Genomic DNA, 22,139 nt, shown 5'->3' on the forward strand with positions numbered 1-22,139 from the left:
TTATCACTTAGTTGCTTTTATAAATAGAATTATCATGGCTCAGTAACAGTTTTACCTAAGAGCCGTTCAAGAACATGGACTTAATTTTTAAAACAAAAATAAACCAATGTTAACTTGTATTTACATAAAATTCACTACATTAAAATTACATTATTACGGTAATATTCTACCATCATAAGCTGAACCATAACCGAAACTATTATTACAACAAAAAATGAAAAATAATTTAAATGCATTCGCATTTAATGTACGAGCAAACTCAAATTACAACACGATTCCAAATCGCACAATGACACAAACCAACTTTCAGTACAAATAATCAATAAACTAAAAAAATTAATGATTTTGAAAAGTATTTAATACTTATAATGCGAATATAATGTAAAACACAAATAACAAAATTATTTTCACTGGATGACAAATACTTACTTGGATTAACTTTGCTAACGTCAACCACAAGAAATTCACCACCTACACCTAACCGAACGAAACGGAAGCCTCGTTCATAATGCAATACCAACAAGCAAATATTCTCTTTTTTGAAAAAAATTCCCTTCTCACAGTTCGAACTATTAACAAATGTTTATGAAGTTTAATCTATTTAACCAAATAATTTTATTTTACTATTTTAAGTGTTATTAACGCTTGAAACTTTATATATCCAGGTAGTGCTTAAAAATACAAATCAATTTTTAAACTTTATTTATTCTAATGATTATGAACCATGGTTAGGATTGAATGGTTAGGAAATACATATTATATAAATATTTTAATTAAGCTAGTTGATTAATTGCAACAAACCATGACAAAAATTCATTCAGTGATGCTATGAAGTAAATATGAAATTCTAGTAACAGTCATTTTATCGGTCCTGATAATTTACTTTAAATTAAATATTATTTTATCATGCAGCATCTACTTACTACAGTGAAAATTAGTTTTTGCAAAGAAGTCCGTAATGATTTATTCAGGCTGAACCATAGTTCTACGGAATACGACTTACAGGACGAAGCGCTAGTAAGACTATAATTTAGTGTTGATGTCTACGTTGGTAAAGTTTACTGTGGCAGTTAGTCGAGTATTAGTAGTTATTTGTTTGTTGCTCTTTGTCAATATATTTTGTGAGACGTTCATTTATTAATAATAGTTTTACTTTATTAATAATACATTTTATTGTATTAGCCTATGTGAATTTCGTATATCAAGCATGAGCAAGAAGTGTGCTAGGTGTGAAAAAACTGTTTATCCGATTGAGGAATTAAAATGCCTAGACAAAGTAAGTTTTATTTTGTACCAAGTTAGTCAACTTTGTTAATCCATGTTAACGTGTTTCCCAACTTACCTCAGGGGTTTGATATTTAGAAAGTTAAGAATTGGTTTTGTTGAAAAAAATCTGTACGCATTATTATATTATAACTCTTTTATTTTGTACCTTTAGTTCAGTTAATCACAGTATCTGTTACGAGACTGATGTCACTTTTACATTTTCGTGCTTGGACCAATTTTTGCAGTCCGCCAGATCGGCTATCATAACGAATTATTAAAAAGATATTAATGTTACATTATTCCGATAATTATTTAACCTGATGACGTGATAATTATATTAGTGCTGCTATTCCCGTATTTCAGAATCATCGTGTGAATATTTTTATGATATGAAAGTCTATTATTATTTTTAACAATTGCTGTTTGTGATGGCTGGATTAGTATTACTTATCTTAGTAGTCCCATTTTTACTGGGTGAAACTAGATTTTATTACTAAAGAATATCACTGAAGGATTACTTACAAATTTATATAGTTTATTAATTATCTACAGCATTATTTATATGCTATTGTCGCGTATGTTAATGTTCATTTATGTAGCTTGTGATTTGCAGTGGTTAAACCTCTTAAATTGTAGACAACATTACTTTTTGTCTTAGCAAAGTTTTATATATGTGTATGTGTGTGTACGCACGCGCGCGTGCTCATCTTAAAATATTTGTAAGCGTTGCTGGTTATGAGTTCCCAATTTTTTTAATGATTTTTATTTGTTTATTTTTTTACTCTATTCATTGTCCCTGACTATTTTTTTCATTTCTAGCTACTTTGGTAGTTTTTGGGGAAATATCTTGTTCATTAATACGAGAGTGATTTGCTAATATGGTGATAGTAGATTTATTAAGTCGGGCGTGTATGTAAGTATTTAATTCGTTTTACATTGAATACCTATATTATTTGTTAAAATACTGCTGAATTAAATCTGATAAGTGAATTGAATATTTAACATCACCTTTCCGTTGATCATTGATAATTTTACTACGCGATAATGAGGGACGAAAAATGTATTGATTTCATTTTTTTTTCTCTTTAATTTAAAACATGAGATAATTTTAACACAATAAAATAGTACTTTTTTTTCTCTTTTATTTTAATCTACGTATACAAGTCCGTGGAGAATTTGGTTAAGGATTGTGATTTATTGTTAATGAAATTAGTTACGCTTGTTTTATGTATTATTGGTTCGCTTAGTACGTACGGTAAACTGTTAAAGCGAATTTAAGATATTTCTTTTGCTAAAATATTAAAATTATAATTTGAATTGAAGTCCTTTGGTAGAGCTAACCTTGATTCTAATTTTAACCCGGAATTACGCTTGACTGAATTTGACTTCCTTTTCGAAAATTCTGTATACTATATTGTAACTGGGCGAAGCCGGGTAGAATAATTGTAAATAAAGGACTCAAGAACCAATAACATTAATGTTGTTGTCAGTTTTTTCTTGTTACGGTAAATAAAATTCGTCTTCAACAATTTCTAATGAATCGGTTTTAACATATCCTTACAATTTTGAAGTTACATCCAAGCTCCTTCTTATCAATTGGTTTCTTGCCGAAAGAAACTGCGTAATATGGTTCATTACGTGCTATGATTGTTTCAGTCCATTCAAGAAAAAAATTGCTGAATTTATGTATGAACATATATATATATATATATATATATATATATATATATATATATATAAAGGCTGATTCAAAGAAACGGTAAATTAAAAAAATTAAATAACGTTAATGAAAATTTTTTTTTAGAAAATTAATTTTATTTCATGCAATTGTACAAATGTTGCCATTTTAGGATACATACATTTTAGTTTATTTTTTAAAGATGACATCTTGCAGGTGACCTCCTCTTCTACGTAAACACTCACGAAGTCTCTTCGTTAAATTGTTCATGGTTTGACGTAACATCTCAACTGGAATTTCCGCAATTGCTTCTCGGATCTTTGCCTTCAGTTCTTCCGTTGTAGCAGGTCTACTGTGGAACGCTTTGCTTTTAAGGTGACCCCATAAAAAGGAATCGCAAGCTGAGAGATCAGGCGATCTCGGAGGCCATCTAATGTCACCATTTCGTGAAATGACACGTCCAAATAATCGGCGTATAGTTGCCATCGATATTCGTGCAGTATGTGACGTTGCTCTGTTTTGTTGAAACCAGGCTGTGTTAAGAATCGGTGGAAATCTCTTTTGTTGTTCCACAACAAAGGTTTCAAGCATGGCTACGTAACGAGCCGACGTCACTGTAATCGCAAGACCGTTGTCATCCTCAAAAAAATAAGGGCCTATAACACCGTAAGATGACATAGCACACCACGCTGTCACTTTCTGGCTGTGCAACGGACGCTGGTGTAGCTGCGTAGGATTTTCTTCAGCCCAGTATCTTCTCTTTTTCCTGTTTAGCGTCCGGTAACTACCGTTTAGATAATTCTTCAGAGGATGAATGAGGATCATATGTATGAGTGTAAATGAAGTGTAGTCTTGTACATTCTCAGTTCGACCATTCCTGAGATGTGTGGTTAATTGAAACCCAACCACCAAAGAACACCGGTATTCACGATCTAGTATTCAAATCCATGTAAAAATATCTGGCTTTACTAGGACTTGAACGCTGTAACTCTCGACTTCCAAATCAGCTGATTTGGGAAGACGCGTTAACCACTAGACCAACCCGGTGGGTTTGTGCCCAGTATCTGAAATTTTGCTTGTTAACAAATCCACTGACGTGGAAATGCGCTTCGTCTGACATCCACAGTTCGTGAACAAACTCTTTGTTATCATTTATCTTCTGAAGCATTACATTACAGAATTGTGCTCACACAACTGCATCGTTCGGTTTCAGTTCCTGGACGATCTGCAACTTGTATGGATGGAATTGCAAGTCCTTCACTAACGTTCTTCGAACACTTGAACTGTGCAATTGTAAAGATGCTGAGAGACGACGGATCGACCGACGTGGACTTCGTGTGTCAGCATCTTGTAAACCTTGAACATTCTGTGGTGTACGGACGGTTCGCTCACGTCCTGGAGGTTTCTTTTTCATTGCCGAACCGGTTTCCTCAAAATTAGATATCCATGTTTTAATTGCATGTAATGATGGAACACGGTCGTACCGTCCCAGATTAAAATGACGGCGAAATTCTCTACGCGCCCCCCTCTACACTGTCATTGTTTTTCTAAAACGCTTTGATAGCAAATGCACGTTGCGCACCACTCCCAAGGATCCATGACAACTAAATGGCTGGTTAGGTTAGAGAGGCTGGCGTCACTTATCAAGTGGTACCAATCGCCCACGTCTACCAACACAACTTTCAAAATTTCCCGTTTCTTTGAATCACTCTGTATATAAAACAGTACAATATTTATTTTAAATTTGTACGTATTTATCAGTTAGAAAATTGTCAGTTTTTATATTTCTTAATGTTTGGTTAATAATTACTAAAAATCTTCGGTTATAAAGTTAGGTATGATTGTGTGTATTTTGATGTACGTATCTGGAATGGTAGCCTGAACTAATTATTTTTGGTGTAGTAGACTCGCTATTAAGGAAAATTTATTCTATTAAGTTTCTAATAGCAATTAATCTGATGTTGGGGAAATATTTAGGGTATATTATATCCCAAAGGAGATTCAATATAAAACTTGTATTCCTGCTTGTAATTTTTTAGCTTATTAAAATAAAACGCACGTCACGTAAATAATTGTTCTCCGTCCTAAAAAAAGTTTGTTTCTTTTTTCTTCTAATAAAGGTGTTATTAAGGGGAACAATTTTGAACTCTCTCTTAGAAGCGGGGAGGATTAATATGCACACCATTCATAAAAATATGAGTACAGTTAAATCTACGTGTATTCGCTTACATTACATTATGTAGTGACATTAAAAAATAAAAATATTAAAAGATCTGATGTCGCAGGTAGAGTATGAACGTGAAAAAGTACATGATACGATTCGTGGAAACAGCTAAATGTCAAAACGCTTACCGAAGGCATTAAACTATCCCATGATTTTATCAATTTTTTTTTAGATGCTGATCAATCTTTGAATAGAAGCTTAATCTTTAAGCCCAAAATTGCAGATGCCATACAAGAATACACAGAACTTAACACGGATTTAAAAATAAGAGAGAGACAAAGGAAAATTACAAATCTTTGTAAATGCAGTCCAAAATACTGTAGGTTAGTTTTGTAAATTTCCTTTACAATAATTCTAGTTTAGTGTACATAGTACTGTAGTGCATTACAGAGTACGATATGAACATGTAATACAGTACATACAGAGTGATCTGAACAAAAAAATGTACTCGCTGTTTGTAATTAAATAATATCCAAACAAAGAGACTTATACTCTCTAATCTAATGTGTAGTGTATTGTAAGGTATTAAATTTGTCGTGGTAGGCCAAACTGGGAATTTATGTCGCGCATGCGCGTATGGTTGGTGGTAGAACGATCCAGTCATATTAGCCAGTGTAGCGAAGGCAGTGGACTAGCAATAATGGCTGAGGTTCGCTTATCGATTGTTGAACACACGGCTGTATTGAAGTGAAACTGGAAGTACGAGAACATTCACAAGTTACAACGGCAGTGGTAGAGAGAGTTTGGAATACCGCCACCAAAACGTCGAACAATTGACCGTATTCTCGATAAATTAGAAGCCGACGGAACTGTTAAATATGTGCACAAGTTAAGATCCGGCCGACCACGAACAGCAAGCGCGCGAAAGTGGGGTGAGCCAGCCAAATGTAATACGCATTCTGAAGAATGCAAAATGGAAAATGTACATTCCAAGACTGCTACACGCGGTGAATGATGATGCAGCTCGAAGGATAAAATACTGTAAATGGTTGGCTAGGATGAGGAATTTGCAGGGAAATTTATGTGGACTGAAGAGGCGCAATTCAAACTTAACGGTACCGTGAACCGCCACAATTGTGTCTACTGGGCTCTTGAAAATCCTCACGTTCATGTGGACTAGGCAGTGAATCTACCGGTGGTATGGTGTTTTAGTGCGTGGTTTGATTGGTCCATTCTTCTTCGAGGATACCGTAACTGGTGAGGCGTATCTTGATATGTTTCTGACAAGGATTTTGCCTGCCATCCAAAACCTGTATGGCGATGAACCTTTTTACGTGGAACAAGACGGAGCTCCGCTTCATTACCATCGAGATGTCAGGTTGTACCTCGATAAAACTTCCTGGAAGGTGGGTGGGTCGAAGAGGTGCTGTTGAATACCCACCTCGGTCTTCTCATTTCACACCTCTGGGGGACCGTCAAGAATGACGTGTATCGACAAAAACCAGCAATAATCGACGAGCTACGTAAAAAAATCGTAGTCATATGCTACCATTACGCGCCAGATACACTAACAGCCGTAGTTCGGTGTGCAGTTCGGCGCCATGGGCGTTGTGTAGAAGCTGCGGGTAGTCATTTCGAACACGTACCATAACCCTCTCTCGGTGCCAAAAATTAGTACGTCAGATCAAATTCGTCACGAGATATGGACTACCAAACAGTGAGTACATATTTTTGGACCCTCTGTACTGTACGTACTGTAGTGAGTTTTTAAATCAAACAGTTTGTAAGTTCTTACGAATAAACTAGGAAATATACTGTATTTTGTTAAATATTTTTTGTGTAGTGTACCTATGTACTGTACTAAACTAGTGTTTATAATTAATGTTGCCGTCTGTATTTCATCAATAACATCGCCCTAAGTCACATGATTTTTTTTTTAATTTTACATAGAACCTAATCATTCTTCCTATATTAGTTCCGTTCTATATTCACATTTTTCTGTATTCGCGGCATTTTTACGGTCTCTAACCCCCGCGATTAAAGAGATTTTACTGTACTTGTTATAAGTTTTTTTGATATCATATATTCGTAATATAAGCTCGAAGCTTTCGCGTGGGAACATAAGATGTAAATTTGTAGCGTATGAAATATTACATGCCTGACCGAGGTTTGAACCTGGGACCTTCCTGATGAAAGACCGAGTAGCTACCGCTTCGCCGCATTAGAAAAGTTAATTTAAAATGAGTTACTTTACTGCTTTCAGTCCACCAGATCGATTTTTTTTATACTTGATGAGCTTTATTAGAATGGAAGTAGTTTTCAGCCAATATCTTAAGGATGCGAGTCGAGTAAAAATCTTATTTTTTGTAAAAGTAATTTTGTTTAGCTTTTTTATTTTTTTCATTAAAGGTGTTTTGGAGATACATTTTGTATTTTAAGATCGAAGACGTATCATAGTTTTGAATTTGTTCCATTTGTATAATTTAATATAATATTTCGTTTTTTTCTAATAATATTAGGAAATTTCAAGTTGTATTGTTGCCAGTTTTTTACTTCTTGGTTGTTACATGTCTCCCAGTATTTTTTCTTTTGTTTTTTTACTCCATTCATATGAATGAAATCTGTCTAGTTTCTTTACCAACTTTCAATCTGGTTTGAACTAATCCGTAATTTGAATGAAAAATTATTTTCTTACCCGTTTGGTTACCTTTCGCGAATGACCTCCTTAAACGCATTTTAGTTACCCCCACACATGTATCGATAAATTATCACCGTGGATGGATTACATTGTTATAATAATACTCTGACGATGATAGCGCCTAGTTACGTTATGAAATTATCGGCTGAATTTTGATAAAAAACGTATAAATATCTCGATTTTGTTTTTACTGACGTTAAATAATTATCGCCGATCGTGCCGATACAGATCGACTGCAAAACGATTGAAAAATGAAGTTCCAAACGTTAATAAGAAAAGAGGGATTTTTACACGTGTTTTCGTAAACCTAAACGTTGAGTAAATAACAGAAATTATCCGTCAAAAGAGGATAACGTCGCACGTGATTTCGCTAAAACTAAACGTTTAAAAAAAAAAAAATTCCGTAGCCGATTTTTCTTGTTATTAAGAGTATGCGTTACGGAACATCAACTCTTAATACGATTAGGCGCGTAAAGTCTGGTTGTTATTCGAGTTAACCCGCATTACCATCAGCAGTATTTAAAAGCCCAAGTAGCGTTAGTAAGTCTGCCGGTCAAGAGTTTATCGGCCGGTTTCATTTGAGATCGGAATGATTCGCTCTAATAAATTAGCTGAAACATTTTACTTTCGTTTATCGCTTTGTTTTTAATAAATATAATGAAGAAAGAAGTGCATCTTGCCATTTTTGTTTTGTCTGGTCTGTATACTTTTCTAATTTTAATAATTACGTCTCGGGTAAAAAGGTTAAAAATAGATTTTGAATAACATTCTAGCAATTCATATTATCGGATTAATTTTTGTTATCGATACTACGCCTTACAGTCGCAGTAGAAGGATTTGTTTACACCGTTTAAATCAATAATCTTTTTCAGTGTAATTCCAGTAGTTTTATTTCGACAAAGTATTTTTGTTCGGTTTAAATTTGTTCGATTATAAATTAAAATAACTTTATCTTCATTACCATGCAACCGACTTGAAATACGTTAATACAATTTTTGATTATATCCACTCCTTAGAACGCAGATAGTCGGCTCGGCCATAGCCTTCACAAAAATCCTTGAAAGTCGAATACGCTACGTTTTTCGGCTTGTTAATATTTAACCGAATTTTATCGGATGTTTTATTTTTTGTGTATCGTCATCGTCGTGTAACTAATACGATGACTTATTGAAATCGTTTTAACCGTGAATTTTATTTATATTACGTATCGTTGTAAATATTAAAAGTGAATATATTCGTATAATTATTATATTTTGAAGTTCTTCCCACCTTAGTTGGAATTCGTAATATCATCTATTAAATTATTCTTTGTTGCTGGCACCGCCGCGTGTTTTTAGTGATTTTGCTTCGTTTTATTCTCCAGTAATTAACCATTATAATAGTGTAATAACGATGATTCTTTATAACAAACATCACAGCCATTATTTCAATCGCCAGCTGCAGTCAGAGTATCGTTGAATATATAATAAATTGTAAATGTAACTAAATCGTTTTATCAAACTCGACCGAGATAAATCAAATTAAACCGCTTAATGTACGAACTATTAAAATTAAATATACACGATTATAATTATATAGACCGAAAAAACGTGGTTTGTGTTTAAAAATCCTTAACACCGCAAGAATCGATGAAAAATTAACATTAAACGATACAGCATTTAGTACAGCCCGAACGATGACGATTTCGAAAACTTGTGCGGTTTTCGTTTTACTTTGCGCGTGTTGAAGAGCAGCTAGCGCTGCATTCATCAAATTCGGTACTAACGGCGGGGGTTGTCGACACGACTCGACCATTCTTTCCTTTTCCTGTTTAGCCTCTGGTAATTACCGTTCAGATACTTCAGAGGATGAATAAGGATGATATGTATGAGTGTAGTCTTGTACGGTCTCAGTTCGACCATTGCTAAGATGTGTGGTTAATTGAAACCCAACCACCAAAGAACACCGGTATCCGCAATCTAGTATTCAAATCCGTGTAAAAGTAAGTGATTTTACTAGGACTTGAACGCTGGAAATCTCGACCTCCAAATCAGCTGATTTGGAGTACACGACTCGACCCAGCAGGTGGATATCGTACCGCAGTAATAATCGTTTAACAAACGAAACGGCACACGTTTAATAGAAATAAAGATAAATTATAGATCGTTTGCCGTACAACCTACTGGGACGCATAGCTAGCCTGTAAGGTCATTTTATTACACTCGCAGTTATTACTTTTTAGATTTAATTTTTTTTTTATATAGTAGAAAGCTTATTAAAAACCAAGTTTCAAGTGTTTACCTTTTTTTGTGAATTAGACTTGTAGCGACTTATTTATTCGCTATTTGCGTACGAATATCAAAAAGCAAGGGCCGTTTTCCTGCGGTCTGATTTGTATAATTTAATTTATATGTTTTATGTAAAAAAAAACGTAGGCTGGACTTTATGTTAAAACATTATTTTATGTGGAAGGACAATTTTTTTTCTTCGGAAAAGCAGTACCGGAAAGGCGTTCCGGCACCAGTGCACCCTGCTGCTATCTAGAAAAAGAAAATCTCTCAAATCATCTTTAAAAAAATTTTTTCATTTACTCGTATTTAACAATTTTCTGGTCGTTATGAAATTATCTACAAAATATTTTTGCTGACATGTGATCTGACTAACGTGTATTTTCCTCTATTATTTTCTTTTAACCTCCGGTACCACCGTTATGCATTGATTCAGAGGATGAGATGAATGATTTGTAGCGTGTGTGAAAAATGCCATGCCTGACCGGGATAGCACACCACACTGTCACTTTCTGGCTGTGCAACGGACGCTGGTGTAGCTGCGTAGGATTTTCTTGAGCCCAGTATCTTCTCTTTTACCTATTTAGCCTCTGGTAACTACCGCTCAGATATTACTTCAGAGGATGAATGAGGATGATATGTATGAGTGAAAATAAAGTGTAGTCTTGTACAGTCTCAGTTCGACCATTCCTGAGATGTGTGGTTAATTGAAACCTAACAACCAAAGAACACCGGTATCCGCAATCTTGTATTCAAATCCGTTTAAAAATAACTGACTTTACTAGGACTTGAACGCTGGAATTCTCGAATTCCAAATCAGCTGATGTGGGAAGACTCACCACTAGACCAACTCGGTGGGTTAGTTATTGATTGTCCTGAAATCTGTTTTCTTAACGATGGATCTACAATTTTAAATATTTGTTCGACCTAATATACCTAGCTTAGCGAACGAGTCTGACAATTTGCACTATTACAGTTTTTCTGTGTTTTTAATGAAAATTAATATGAACTCGACCGTGAAAAGTATATTTATATATAGTGTTTTAATGTGTGTACGGGGTGCCGAGATATCGAACGCCTCTTTTTCAATACGGTAAGGTAGCTTTTAATGGAGGCCTAATCGTACCGGTTGAATTCTAAAGAAGCTGTCGGTCTCTAGATGATTTGTTTTCCAGCCCGTATTTGTTGTTACTGTGCGATTAACTACACATTCTAGCCAGGTAAACGCTGAATCTAATGGTACTACTTGTACGGAATGGGCGGGAAGTCACCGTACCCACTAAAGTTAGAACTAAACATTTGTAATTAATTTTAAATGAAAAATGCGTTTGTAATAATAAATTATTTTATTTACTCACTCGGTACGTAGTATTAATTTTAATGGTCCAGTGATCTGTGAGATCGCCCTCATGTTGCACGCACGATTCTATAGGTCGCCGCGACATCTGTGACATGCGACAGAGCATTTCTGGTGTTACGTTATCGAAGTCGTCCTTGATAGCGTCATGGAGTTCTTCATTTGTGGCGTAGCGACGTGCAGATACGTGTGCCTTGATAATTTCCTGTAATAAATTGTCTGGTGCGGTGATATCAGAATTTCGTGGTGGCCATGATAAGAAGCTGGTGACGCTAGAGTACCGCGGCCGATCCGACATCCTGGAAATTTTTCATTCAGAAACGCGCGGACTGATAGAGAAAAACGTGCGGGTGTTTCGTCCTACTGCAACCGTACTTGTTCCACGAGATCCTTTTCTTGAAGCTGTGGTATTAACCGCGCCTCCAACATATCTAAATAAGTTTTGGCGTGATCTTGGAAATTGTTAGTAAGCGCCAGGCGAAGCAGCTGCTGGAGGCCAACGTTCTGCAGAAGAACGGGCTAAAGGCTCAGTTGGTAGCCGAGCGAAGGCCGCAGATATTGATATGATATGCCAAGGGCGATAAGGGTAGAGGAACCCGAAATTCTCAGGGCCTTCCTCGGTCAAAATCCTAACTTAATTGTGACCATCGAGGACTTGCTTAGGAAAACCAAGGTGGGTCGGGAGCTGGGGAAGAAGGAAGCCCTAAAGAGTCACTGGGTTTTAGAGACCTCGTCTAACATCCCGCAGGTCTTGGTGGCCGGTGGACGTCTGTTTTTCGGGTGGACCTCATGTACGGTTGTCAAACATATAGAAGTAGCCCGATGCTTCAGGTGTCAGCGTTTTGGTCACACTTCTCCCCGCTACAGAGTGCAGTCGGAGATGTATGGTCACTGTGCTCTTCCGGGGAACAGGGCAGCCAGTTGCCCTCCCAAGTTTGCCGCCTGTACCTTGGTGAAAGGCAACGGTGTTAGACACCGGGTCGGCGGCCGGAAGCGTTTGAGGACAGACTCCACCATGTCGAACGCTTGCACCTGGGGAAGATAAACCTGCATCATTCCGGGGTGGCCACCAGTGAAGCCATGAGGCTCCTTGAGGAGTACAACCTCGGGTTCTTGGTCCAGGAGCCGTACGCGGTCGGAGATAGGGTGGTTGGGTTCCGTGGGATGGATTTTATCCATTCTCGTGGGGGACGGCCGCTCTCCGCGGTCGTGTTTGGCTCAGATTCGTTCGGTGTCTTCTGGATGTCCCATTGGTCTGATGATCAATTCACCGTCGTGCGAATCACGAGGGGTTCGCTCGATGTCGTACTGGTGTCGGGATACTTCCAGCTTGGATGGAGTATCGGTGACTTGCTGGCGAAGTTGGGTATCGTTGGTCTTCCGGGCATCAGAGTGCTGGTTGCCCGCTAATGGCAAGTCTCCCGCCTGGATTCACCACTCACTGACCCCAGAGGCACTGGTCTCGAACAGTTCAAACAAGTATTTGGACTGTCTGGCCCGAGGCCAGTGTGAGCGATCATAAGCTTATCACCTATGAGATCGTTTACGGAGGCGGTCTAAGAGCTCTAGATTCGGGTCGCTATAACCTATGGGGACAGGCTGCGGCGCGAGTACGCAACTGCCTTGTAGGGGTTGGAATGGCACACGGAGCACAGGAAGGAGGTGGAATTGATGGCTGAACAATTCGGCCGGACCATCAAGACTGGCTGCGATAGGGTCCTACGGCGGCCTCGGGCAATGGACGGACCCTTAGATAGTGGCCAGCCCACTGATCGGAGAGTGCCTGGAGCCGTCATGACCGCTGCTTTCAGGGAGCCGTCTGTTAAACGCAGGCGGAACCCGGGAAAAAGTGGTGGTCCTCTGATCTTATCGTGCTGCGTGCAAGAGTTAGGTCTACTAGAAGAAGATACCAGCGTCGCTCCCTAACGGGGATTATCGTTGTTGACGTGCGCGCTGAGGGTCTGCGGATCTACCAACGCGCCCGTATTGAGTATGTTCATGCCATCAGGGAAGCCAGATTCAAGTTATGGCAAGGCTCCATACGCGAGGTCCCGCGCAGCCCCTGGCAGCTGGCAAAATCACGTTGTCGGCCAAAGCCATTGCACTTGCTGTCCACTGTTCGATGCGAGTTTGGTGCTCGTGACCACACTTTAACATCTGTGGCGACTTACCAGGCGTTCCTGGATCTCTGTTTACAGATGCTTCGGACGGTAAAGCAGAAGTCGGTGTTAGGGCGGGGGCTATGCCCTACCCTGGCGTACGGGCTGTGGATCCCGTTGATATCGACTGAGTGATTTCTCGTATGACACTGAAAAAGGCACCGGGGATTGACCAACTTGACCGGGATATATTCCATCTACTGCCTGTCATAAGAGAGTCGCTTGACAGGCTGTTCTCGGAGTACCTAAGCGGGGTTTGCTTCCCGACTTGTTGGAAAGTGGGTTTGGTGAGGGTGCTCTTAAAACCAGGAAAGGATCCTAGTGAGGTCGGCAGTTATCGACCCATCAGCTTCTTGCCGGTAATCGGCAAGTTGCTTGAAAGGCTGGTTGTGGAACGGCTCTGGGAAAGCATTGAGATGAACTGTTTTCTAAATCGAGGCCATTATGGGTTCACGAAAGGGATTGGCAACGAGGATTGCATCTTAAATACTCTTGCCGAGGTGAAAAACGCCGACTGAAAATATGTTATGGCAATTTTTATAAACATAGAGGCAGTTTCCTTCCTTGTGTTGGAGTTCTGTCCTCTATGAGTTGGAACGCCTCAATGTTCCCGTGGCCATGCAGGCCGTGGTACGTGACTATTTGTCTAACCGTACGGCTCTGTTTAAGGATGCACACCTATGTGCGGAAAAGTCTGTTACCAGGGGAAGCCCGCAGGGTTCTGTTCTCGGTCCCCTGCTGTGGTACCTGGTGTTCGACGGATTTCTGCGATTGACATTTCCAGAAGGAGTCGCGGCCCAGGCTTTTGCCGATAACTGTCTACGTTTAGGTCGTGGTAAATTCACGACCACAGCAAGAAGTCCGGGCGCAGGCGGCCTTGTCAACCGCTGAGGGCTGGATGGACATTCAGAATTTAAAGATTTCTGTTTCCAAGACGAAGTTTATGCTTCTCAAGGGGGCAGACTAATTATCGAGCAGTAACAGCCCCCATATTAAATATAAAGCGTGTGTAATAAGCCAAGTTAGAGATGATAAGTACCTAGGTGTTTTTTTTTTTTTTTTTTTTTTATGAAAATTTGCTGTTTAGCAACCACATTAGGCGAGTAGCGGCAGACGTCGTCTCAGTGATGCACGAACTTAGGAGGATTGCTTGGAAAGACTATGGCCGTCAAATGTACATGTGGAGATTGCGAAGAGGCTGGGAGGCCGAGGAGGTATTTAGGATGCGGTTTCGGGCCGTGCCATTACCGGAACGGAACGGTGATTTCTGTTTTATGGTAATGATCAACCCAAAATATTTACTTCAACCTCAGTTATCTGCTTTTATTCCAGTATTATTCTTTATCTGCAGTTTTTACCTTTTGTAATTAATATTTAGACTAGTTGAGTAAAATTATTATTTTATATATATATATATATATTTATATATATATATATATATATATATATATATATAAAAAACCTATCTCTTCCCTATTCGTCTTAAGGTGCCCCTTTTTTCCTGTTTAGCTTCCGGAATCACCATCAGGTATTACTTCAGAGGATGAATAAGGATATGTATGGTTTAAGTGAAGTGGAGTCTTGTACAGTCTCAGGTCGATCACTTCTGAGATGTGTGGTTAATACAAATCCAAGCACCAAAATCCACGATGTAGTATTCAAATCCGTATTAAAGTAACTGCCTTTACTAGGATTTAAATGTTGTAACTTTCAACTTCGAAATCAGCTGATTTGCGAAGACGCGTTCACCACTAGACCAACCCGTGGGTTGTCTTAAGGCGTTTTAATTCCTACTTTCTTTTCGGTGTTAACAACCTTCAACGACTTAATTAAGAAGACAAAGAAATAGTCCTTGTAATACCGTATTTCAAAGTTGTAATTTTTTCTTTTCTGTTTTCCCTAGTTTTACACACATATCTTAAAGAATTTATTTTTTCGACACTTGCAGACCTTGCTCGGCCGGTCTTTTTTTTTATATATTTCTTTCCTTAGATCCCCGAGCCGGATATCCAATTAAGTATACTCGATTCGGGGACGTGTCCTTTCCGGATCTTTTAATTGCCTGCCTCTAATCTCCAACGTAAGAGCCAGGCTTGGCTATGCCGTTCCCAGCCCCCCCCCCGCCGGAGACTGGGTCTCGGTCTTTCCTTTTGCCAGCCTCAGACTGACGGCGCAGGAGCCGAAACCTCCAAAGCGTACCCGGGAACCTACACCGCCGGCCGGGTCTCGGTCTTTTCATTCATTCGCACCTAACGGACCCCAGGAGTCCCCGCTCCATCACGGGAACCCACACACCAGGGCATGTGAGCCCTCAGGAACGGGGCTGTCCGCCCAGCCCTACTATAAACTACACCCCTCAGTATCCCAGTCGTCTTGCCTCATCTTCTTTTATTCTGATAACTGTTCTTGTAAATATTGCAAAATTATTCCAGTTTCTGGACATAGCCAAGAGCCACTCCGAGAGCTGCTCCGGTCGGGTATCCATCAGTCCTGCATTTATACGTTGTTCCTCCCATCGTCTGCACTCAAAAATAGTGTGTTCGGCATCGTCAACCGCATCGCAGTAACAACAGATCGGTGACTCTCTCCTGCCAAACCTATGCAGGTATTGTTCAAACGCACCATGTCCCGACATGAGTTGCGTTGTGTGGTAATCTAATTCACCATGAGAGCGATCTAGCCAAGCATCCAGGTCCGGGATAATTCTTCTTGTCCATGCGGCCACTGCTGAACCCGTCCATTGTTCTCGTATAATAGAACTGGCCTCATCTTTGGCTACACCGGACGCCCTTAGTTTTCGTCCTTTAATCTGCAATTCTATCGGGGGCACCGAAGAAAGCACGCACAGTGCATCATACGATAACGTTCGGTACCCCGAAACTACCCCGAGAAGCGACTTCCTATGACTGCTTGTCAGTTTTCTTCTGTTGCGTTGGACATTAACCGCATCAGCCCATACCGGGGCGGCGTACAACAGCGACGACGTTATCACCGAGGTGATAAGTCGCCTCTTCGACGCACGTGGAATTCCTTGTCCCGCAAAGAGACCTCGCATGGCACGGATTGTTGTTTCCACTCTGTCGCAGATCATGGCCACTTGGCTGGAGTATTTGAGGTGTTTATCCAGTAACACCCCTAGATATTTAGCCCTTTCCACCTCGACAATTGCCTCTCCTCTCAGGCGCAGATTTAATATTCTGAGTATCCTCCTACCAGTGAAGAGGATACCCTTGCATTTGGAAGGAGAGACCTCCAAACTGCTCGGCCATTCTGGTTTTTGTCTGCATTACTTGATTCGTTCTTTGTAATCGGACGATCAAAATTTTAAAGAAATTCTTTTTTGAATACTTGTTTCTATATCTTAATATTTAATTCCTAGTTATCGTTTTTTCTGTCGTATTTTGTTACCCTTGTTTTAGTGTTACTTATATCTTAATTTCTCTCTTTGGCATTAAATTTATTATTTTTTTTATTTTCTATTGTCGCTTTTGTCGAGTAACCTGTGAATTTCAATATTTTTTTTTACTACATAAAGCTCCCCGTTCTTCTTCAAGCAGGCCGATAATTTTACGCGATACCCCCCCTCCCCTTGTAATTATGTATAAGAACGATCTATGTTCTATGAAACTTTTCTAGCCTTTTATGTAAATTTCAGTTCGTAAAATAAAACTCACCTTGTAGTCGACTCGATTAATTTTCAATATTTTCCTTAAATCAGACATTCTAAATTCGACTTCCAAGAATCACCGACCCGATCCCATATACTCCTTATTAAACAGCTGGTTTATTATATCGCTAAGCCGGCATTTTTATTTTTTTATTTATTTTTGTTAAGCCGTTTTTATTATTATTTTCGGCAATTTTTATTTTGTAATAATATTATTTTTATTAATTTTGATAAAAGGATTGTCTGCTTATTATCATAGTGTTTTATTATTGTAAAACACGTAATAATCTGACCGAACGATAAGATTCAATTTTATATTTAATTTTTTTAATCATTTACTTACTCTGTTCGTGCAGTTATCAAAAACTTTTTATCGATATAATTAAGATAATGTACGTCTTTTTATGTAATTTTTCTTGAATTTATTTATCTGCCGTTGATTACTGCGCTTGTCGGATAGTTTTATTCGATCGCAGTCTCGTTAGTACTGGTAATAATAATAATAATAATTCTTTTAAATTAATAAAATAGATTAGATTGTAAAACTATTCGTAATAATCTTTCTAGAAGTCGTGTAATTTTTTATTTTCAGAAATTTTATGAGTATTTTTTGATAAAATTTGAAGATGTAGGGGTTTTTTTTACGTAAAATTACTTTCATCGGTTAGTACTGAAGAAACGGTGTGTACTCAGAAATTATAAAAATTTCATCAACTAGGGCGTAGTAGTAAATTTTTATTTGTAATTCTTACCTCATCTTTAGAAATTTAAATAAAATAAAATGGATTATGAAGATAAATTAAAAATTTCTCGATATTAATAGTAATTTCACTTACGTTATTTGAATATTCTTTTGATAATTTTCATCCATCTTATTGTTTGTTTTTTCATTTTAACAGATCTCATATTTGTTATTTTGAAAAATAAACATCATTATGTCTACGTTAGAGAATCATATTTACACAAACGTCACGCCTGGTAGTCCTTGTAGTGTCTCGTGTGCGAATTCCGGATTACTCGTGAGTTTTTTTTTATTCATGACCGTTTATATTAAAAATAGTACGGAAATGATCGACGGCTATGTAATTGTACTCGGCGCCTCCGGTTTGTGGCCCTCCCGTGGTGAGGTCGTTTTTTATGAACCTTTTAATTTTGTACATCGGTATTAAACCTATCGTTCGTATAAGACTTAACGAATTTCCGTAGCGGAAATTCTGTAATATTTCTTTTTTTTTTCAAACAGGTTTTCATCGGTAGTACAAATTTTCCCCTGCGGTCGAATAAAGCCTAAAGTTTAACGTTTACTTCATAATTTAAAAAAATAAAATAAACGGTTATAGAAATTTATTCGCGTCTTCTGGTATTTTGCCGTAATATATCGCAGTTAACACACCCATAACTACAACTTATTACCCTGTTTGAACAAAAATTTAATTAAAAAAATAAATTTTAAAATATTACTCCTACTTCTACGATTAAGATAGAAAATTACTCGCAATAGAAAAAATTAAAACTTAATGTTTCAGTTCAGTACGTCGATATAGTAAAATAGAAGCCTTATTTTATATTTAGGAGTAGGGATATATTACCTTTCCCTTTTACCGTCTCGGTAATCCTCTCGTTTACAGGAAAATAAAATTAATAAACGACATTTTCGATCGATTAAAACGAACAAGAGTTAAAGGAATTTATAAATGAGATTGTTTTTAGGTCGAGGGCGTTTTTAATACAAATTCTTTATTCGGAATTATTTTTTTCATACAAGCTTAAACAAAACCGCGACTAAAATTTCATCGCGTTTAATTCCTTCGGAGGTAAGGTAATATTATGAAATAATTCCTTTTAATATTACATTATCCATTAATTCAGCGTTTGTTCGTAATCATTATCAACAGATTTCGTAATCGGAAATTTATTTAACCGTTGCTGAAAACGCATACATAATATCGTTACCGATATTTTTAACGTTTTTTGTGTTGCCCTGTTACGTTGAAATGTCGAAAAATACAAAAATAATGAGGGGCGGTGATATTTTTCTTTAATAATACGGCGTGTTTTATATACTACATATAAAAACCGGGGGAGTAAAATCTTTATTTATAAAAATGAAATAACGTGTGTCGTTACATCGCCCAAAATTTAGATTAATCAACTACACCTATATTTTTTGGCATTTATTCGTCCAGAATAGATTAGAGTAAAAGTATTCGCAAGGGTAGGAGTAAGTAGAGTTTTTGCAGCACTGAACTGTCATCAGATTATAAAGTAACCGTTACGCGCTTTATTCGATGCGTTACACCGTTGAAATTTTCATGTAGATTTTTAACTTAAATGTTTAAGCGTTATGTTTTCATTACATTACATACATTTCCTATCTATTCGGTCACTTTTTTTTTGCGACGAATGCATCTCCCGATCTAGATGCAATAACCCGTTTGTGTCTCCTATGTTCGTAATCGATAAGGAAATCCTGCTGAAAAGTACCTCCGGTTCTCCTTATAATTATTAAAATAATTGTAAAATTACGCTGCTATTAACATTCGTCTCCGGTTCAGAAATAAGTTACGATAGAACCGAAGATAAGTAGGCGTGTTGTTGAAATAGTAACTAGCAACAGAGAAATGCGTACTCGATCCGTTACAAGATACCGTATACCGTATCACTTCTTTCGTATTTAACTTCCGTACCGAAGTCGTCCGTTCGGTATCTACTGAAAAGTTAATTCGTTTGGTTTTCATGTTTATTAGCATATTCGATTCAGGGGGGTTGCAATTTTCTTTACTGATATAAAATCACGGGAAATTCTACAAAATTTTCCCTGTCGAGCTAGCTAAACAACGTTTAGATGTTAGGCATAGTGGTACAATAAATAACAAAACAATTGACGCTTACGAATACGGGCGTAAAGAATTCGGCTTTGTTACTATGACAATTTTTCTACATATTAAATTATTATTGGAAAAACTTTCTTATTGCTATATTAATTTGTGTGGTTGTTACTTTACAAAGAAAACAATTCGACAATAAAAGTCAAGTATTGCGCGTTTTTTTTTTGTTTTTTTTTGTTTAAGCAAATACGACCAAGAAAGTGTATTTATTATAAAATGGTCATTTTATTTATTTATTTTTTTACTACGATACTCGTATGATATAAAGAAAAATATGTACGTATAGCAAGATGTTTAATAACTGGATAAGCTAATTATTTATTATTAAATAAATAATTTCTGTTTGATTGATTAAACCAGCGTTTCTCAACTTGTGGGGCGTGCCCCCCTAGGGGGCGTGATAACACTAAATGGGGGGCGCGAGCATATAGAAAAAAAAAATTAATAAAAGAATTATTAATTTAATGAAAGAAAGCGAAACAAAATACATTCTGACATAATAAATAATAAAATATTAATTTACACATATATAATACACTTATAAATAGGATTGTATCAGTACTGCTCAATCTATTTAATTAACTTATCAATATTAAATTAAAAACAAGTTTAATAATTATTAGTGACTCCCTTGGGCCTGTCTTGCAGAGCAAAGTTTTTCGAATGAAGCTTTAATATTGGAAATAGACACTGAGTTCTTTTTCTATATTTTGTCTTTGGAGCAGCCACCGCAGAAAATCCGGTTTCGCAAAAGAAGTATGTTGTAAACGGTAATAGTATACGAAATGCTCTTGTTTTAGGACAGAAAACTCATCATCCACCCCTGCTCAAAATTCAAAGACTGATTTATTACTAAATTGTCTCGATTTCGCCACTTGCGATGAAGTGCGCGAAGATTTCTTCGACAGTCGAGAGCCCTTCGGGAGTATTTTGAAATGGATCCCAAACCCGCTGGTAACTTGCTACGGAGTCATCGTCAGCAAGAAAATACTTTTTAAAACTCTGCCGGCATGGCTAAATGATTTCAGTGGTTACAAAAACAACTTTCACATGTTTTTCTTCAGCCTTGTAACTTTAAACACATTCATCCACGTTTGCAAACATTTCTAAGTTTTTTGCTTTAAATTTCTGCTCCACAATTCCAATTTTGTACTAAAAGCATTAACTGTATCAATCGTATTCAGCATACTCGTATGTGTATTTGCTCCTTGGAGTTGAAGATTCAAGGTATTTAATTTCTCGAATATGTCTACCAAATAGCTTAATTCCGTCATAAATAAACCATCTCGAAACTTCTCGGCTTCCAGTCGGTTTTCTTTTTTTAGAAAAATCAATTTCGCCTCTTAATTCATCAACACGTTGAAAATATTTCCCTCGTGATAACCATCTTTGCTTGCAGTAAAATAGTAATGCTGAATGTACTACACCCACGTCTATACAAAATTTAGAAAATATTTTTAATCTTACGGGTCTCATTTTTGTATAATTTGCTACAGTTACAACCGTCAGCACAATATTCAGACCAGAACTCATTTCTGTGGAAGCCAGAGCTTCTCTGTGGATCATTCAGTGTATCTAGACACACTGTAAAGACTTTTGTTTCACAAGTGCTTGTGCGCTTTGGAATCTTCCAGACACTGAACGAGCACCATCGGCGCATATTCCGACGCAATTTTTCCACTTTGTGTTTGCCTCGTCTATAAAATCATTTAAGATATCAAATAATACGAGTTCTGTTGGTTTGCAGAAAATTAGTTGTTCTACTGCTGACATACCATCACAAAATCGAACATAGAAAATGAAATGAGCATCTTTATTGCTATCTGTTCCCTCAAGCTGAATTGAAAACTATTTTTCACGCAACTTCCCTAAAAGCTAATGCTCTGGGCTTTCAGCTATATCACCGATTCAACGGGCAACAGTATCATTTAATAGAGGTATGTACTGCAATTGTTTGGCAAAATCATCTCCTGTTACCACATATATGCCTAATTT

The 22,139-nt window shown here is 37.4% G+C and overlaps 2 protein-coding genes across 3 annotated transcripts in view; one reads left to right on the plus strand and one right to left on the minus strand.

The window, feature by feature from the left end:
* Nacalpha (nascent polypeptide associated complex protein alpha subunit) overlaps positions 1 to 513 on the minus strand; it is a 52,654-nt gene extending 52,141 nt beyond the window's left edge. Inside the window, exon 1 of the mRNA XM_075362447.1 lies at positions 430 to 513. The gene's annotated coding sequence lies outside the window, so the exon portion shown is untranslated. The remainder of the gene's footprint in view (positions 1 to 429) is intronic.
* Positions 514 to 1,039: 526 nt separating this feature from the next.
* Lasp (LIM and SH3 domain protein Lasp) overlaps positions 1,040 to 22,139 on the plus strand; it is a 211,381-nt gene continuing 190,281 nt past the window's right edge. For both annotated transcript variants that reach the window (XM_075362452.1, XM_075362453.1), the window contains exon 1: positions 1,040 to 1,276. In XM_075362452.1, the coding sequence (XP_075218567.1) occupies positions 1,208 to 1,276 (69 nt within the window). In that variant the 5' untranslated portion in view covers positions 1,040 to 1,207. The remainder of the gene's footprint in view (positions 1,277 to 22,139) is intronic.

This window comes from Lycorma delicatula, chromosome 4, assembly GCF_047948215.1.
Source record: "Lycorma delicatula isolate Av1 chromosome 4, ASM4794821v1, whole genome shotgun sequence".
NCBI classification, from domain to species: Eukaryota; Metazoa; Arthropoda; class Insecta; order Hemiptera; family Fulgoridae; genus Lycorma; species Lycorma delicatula.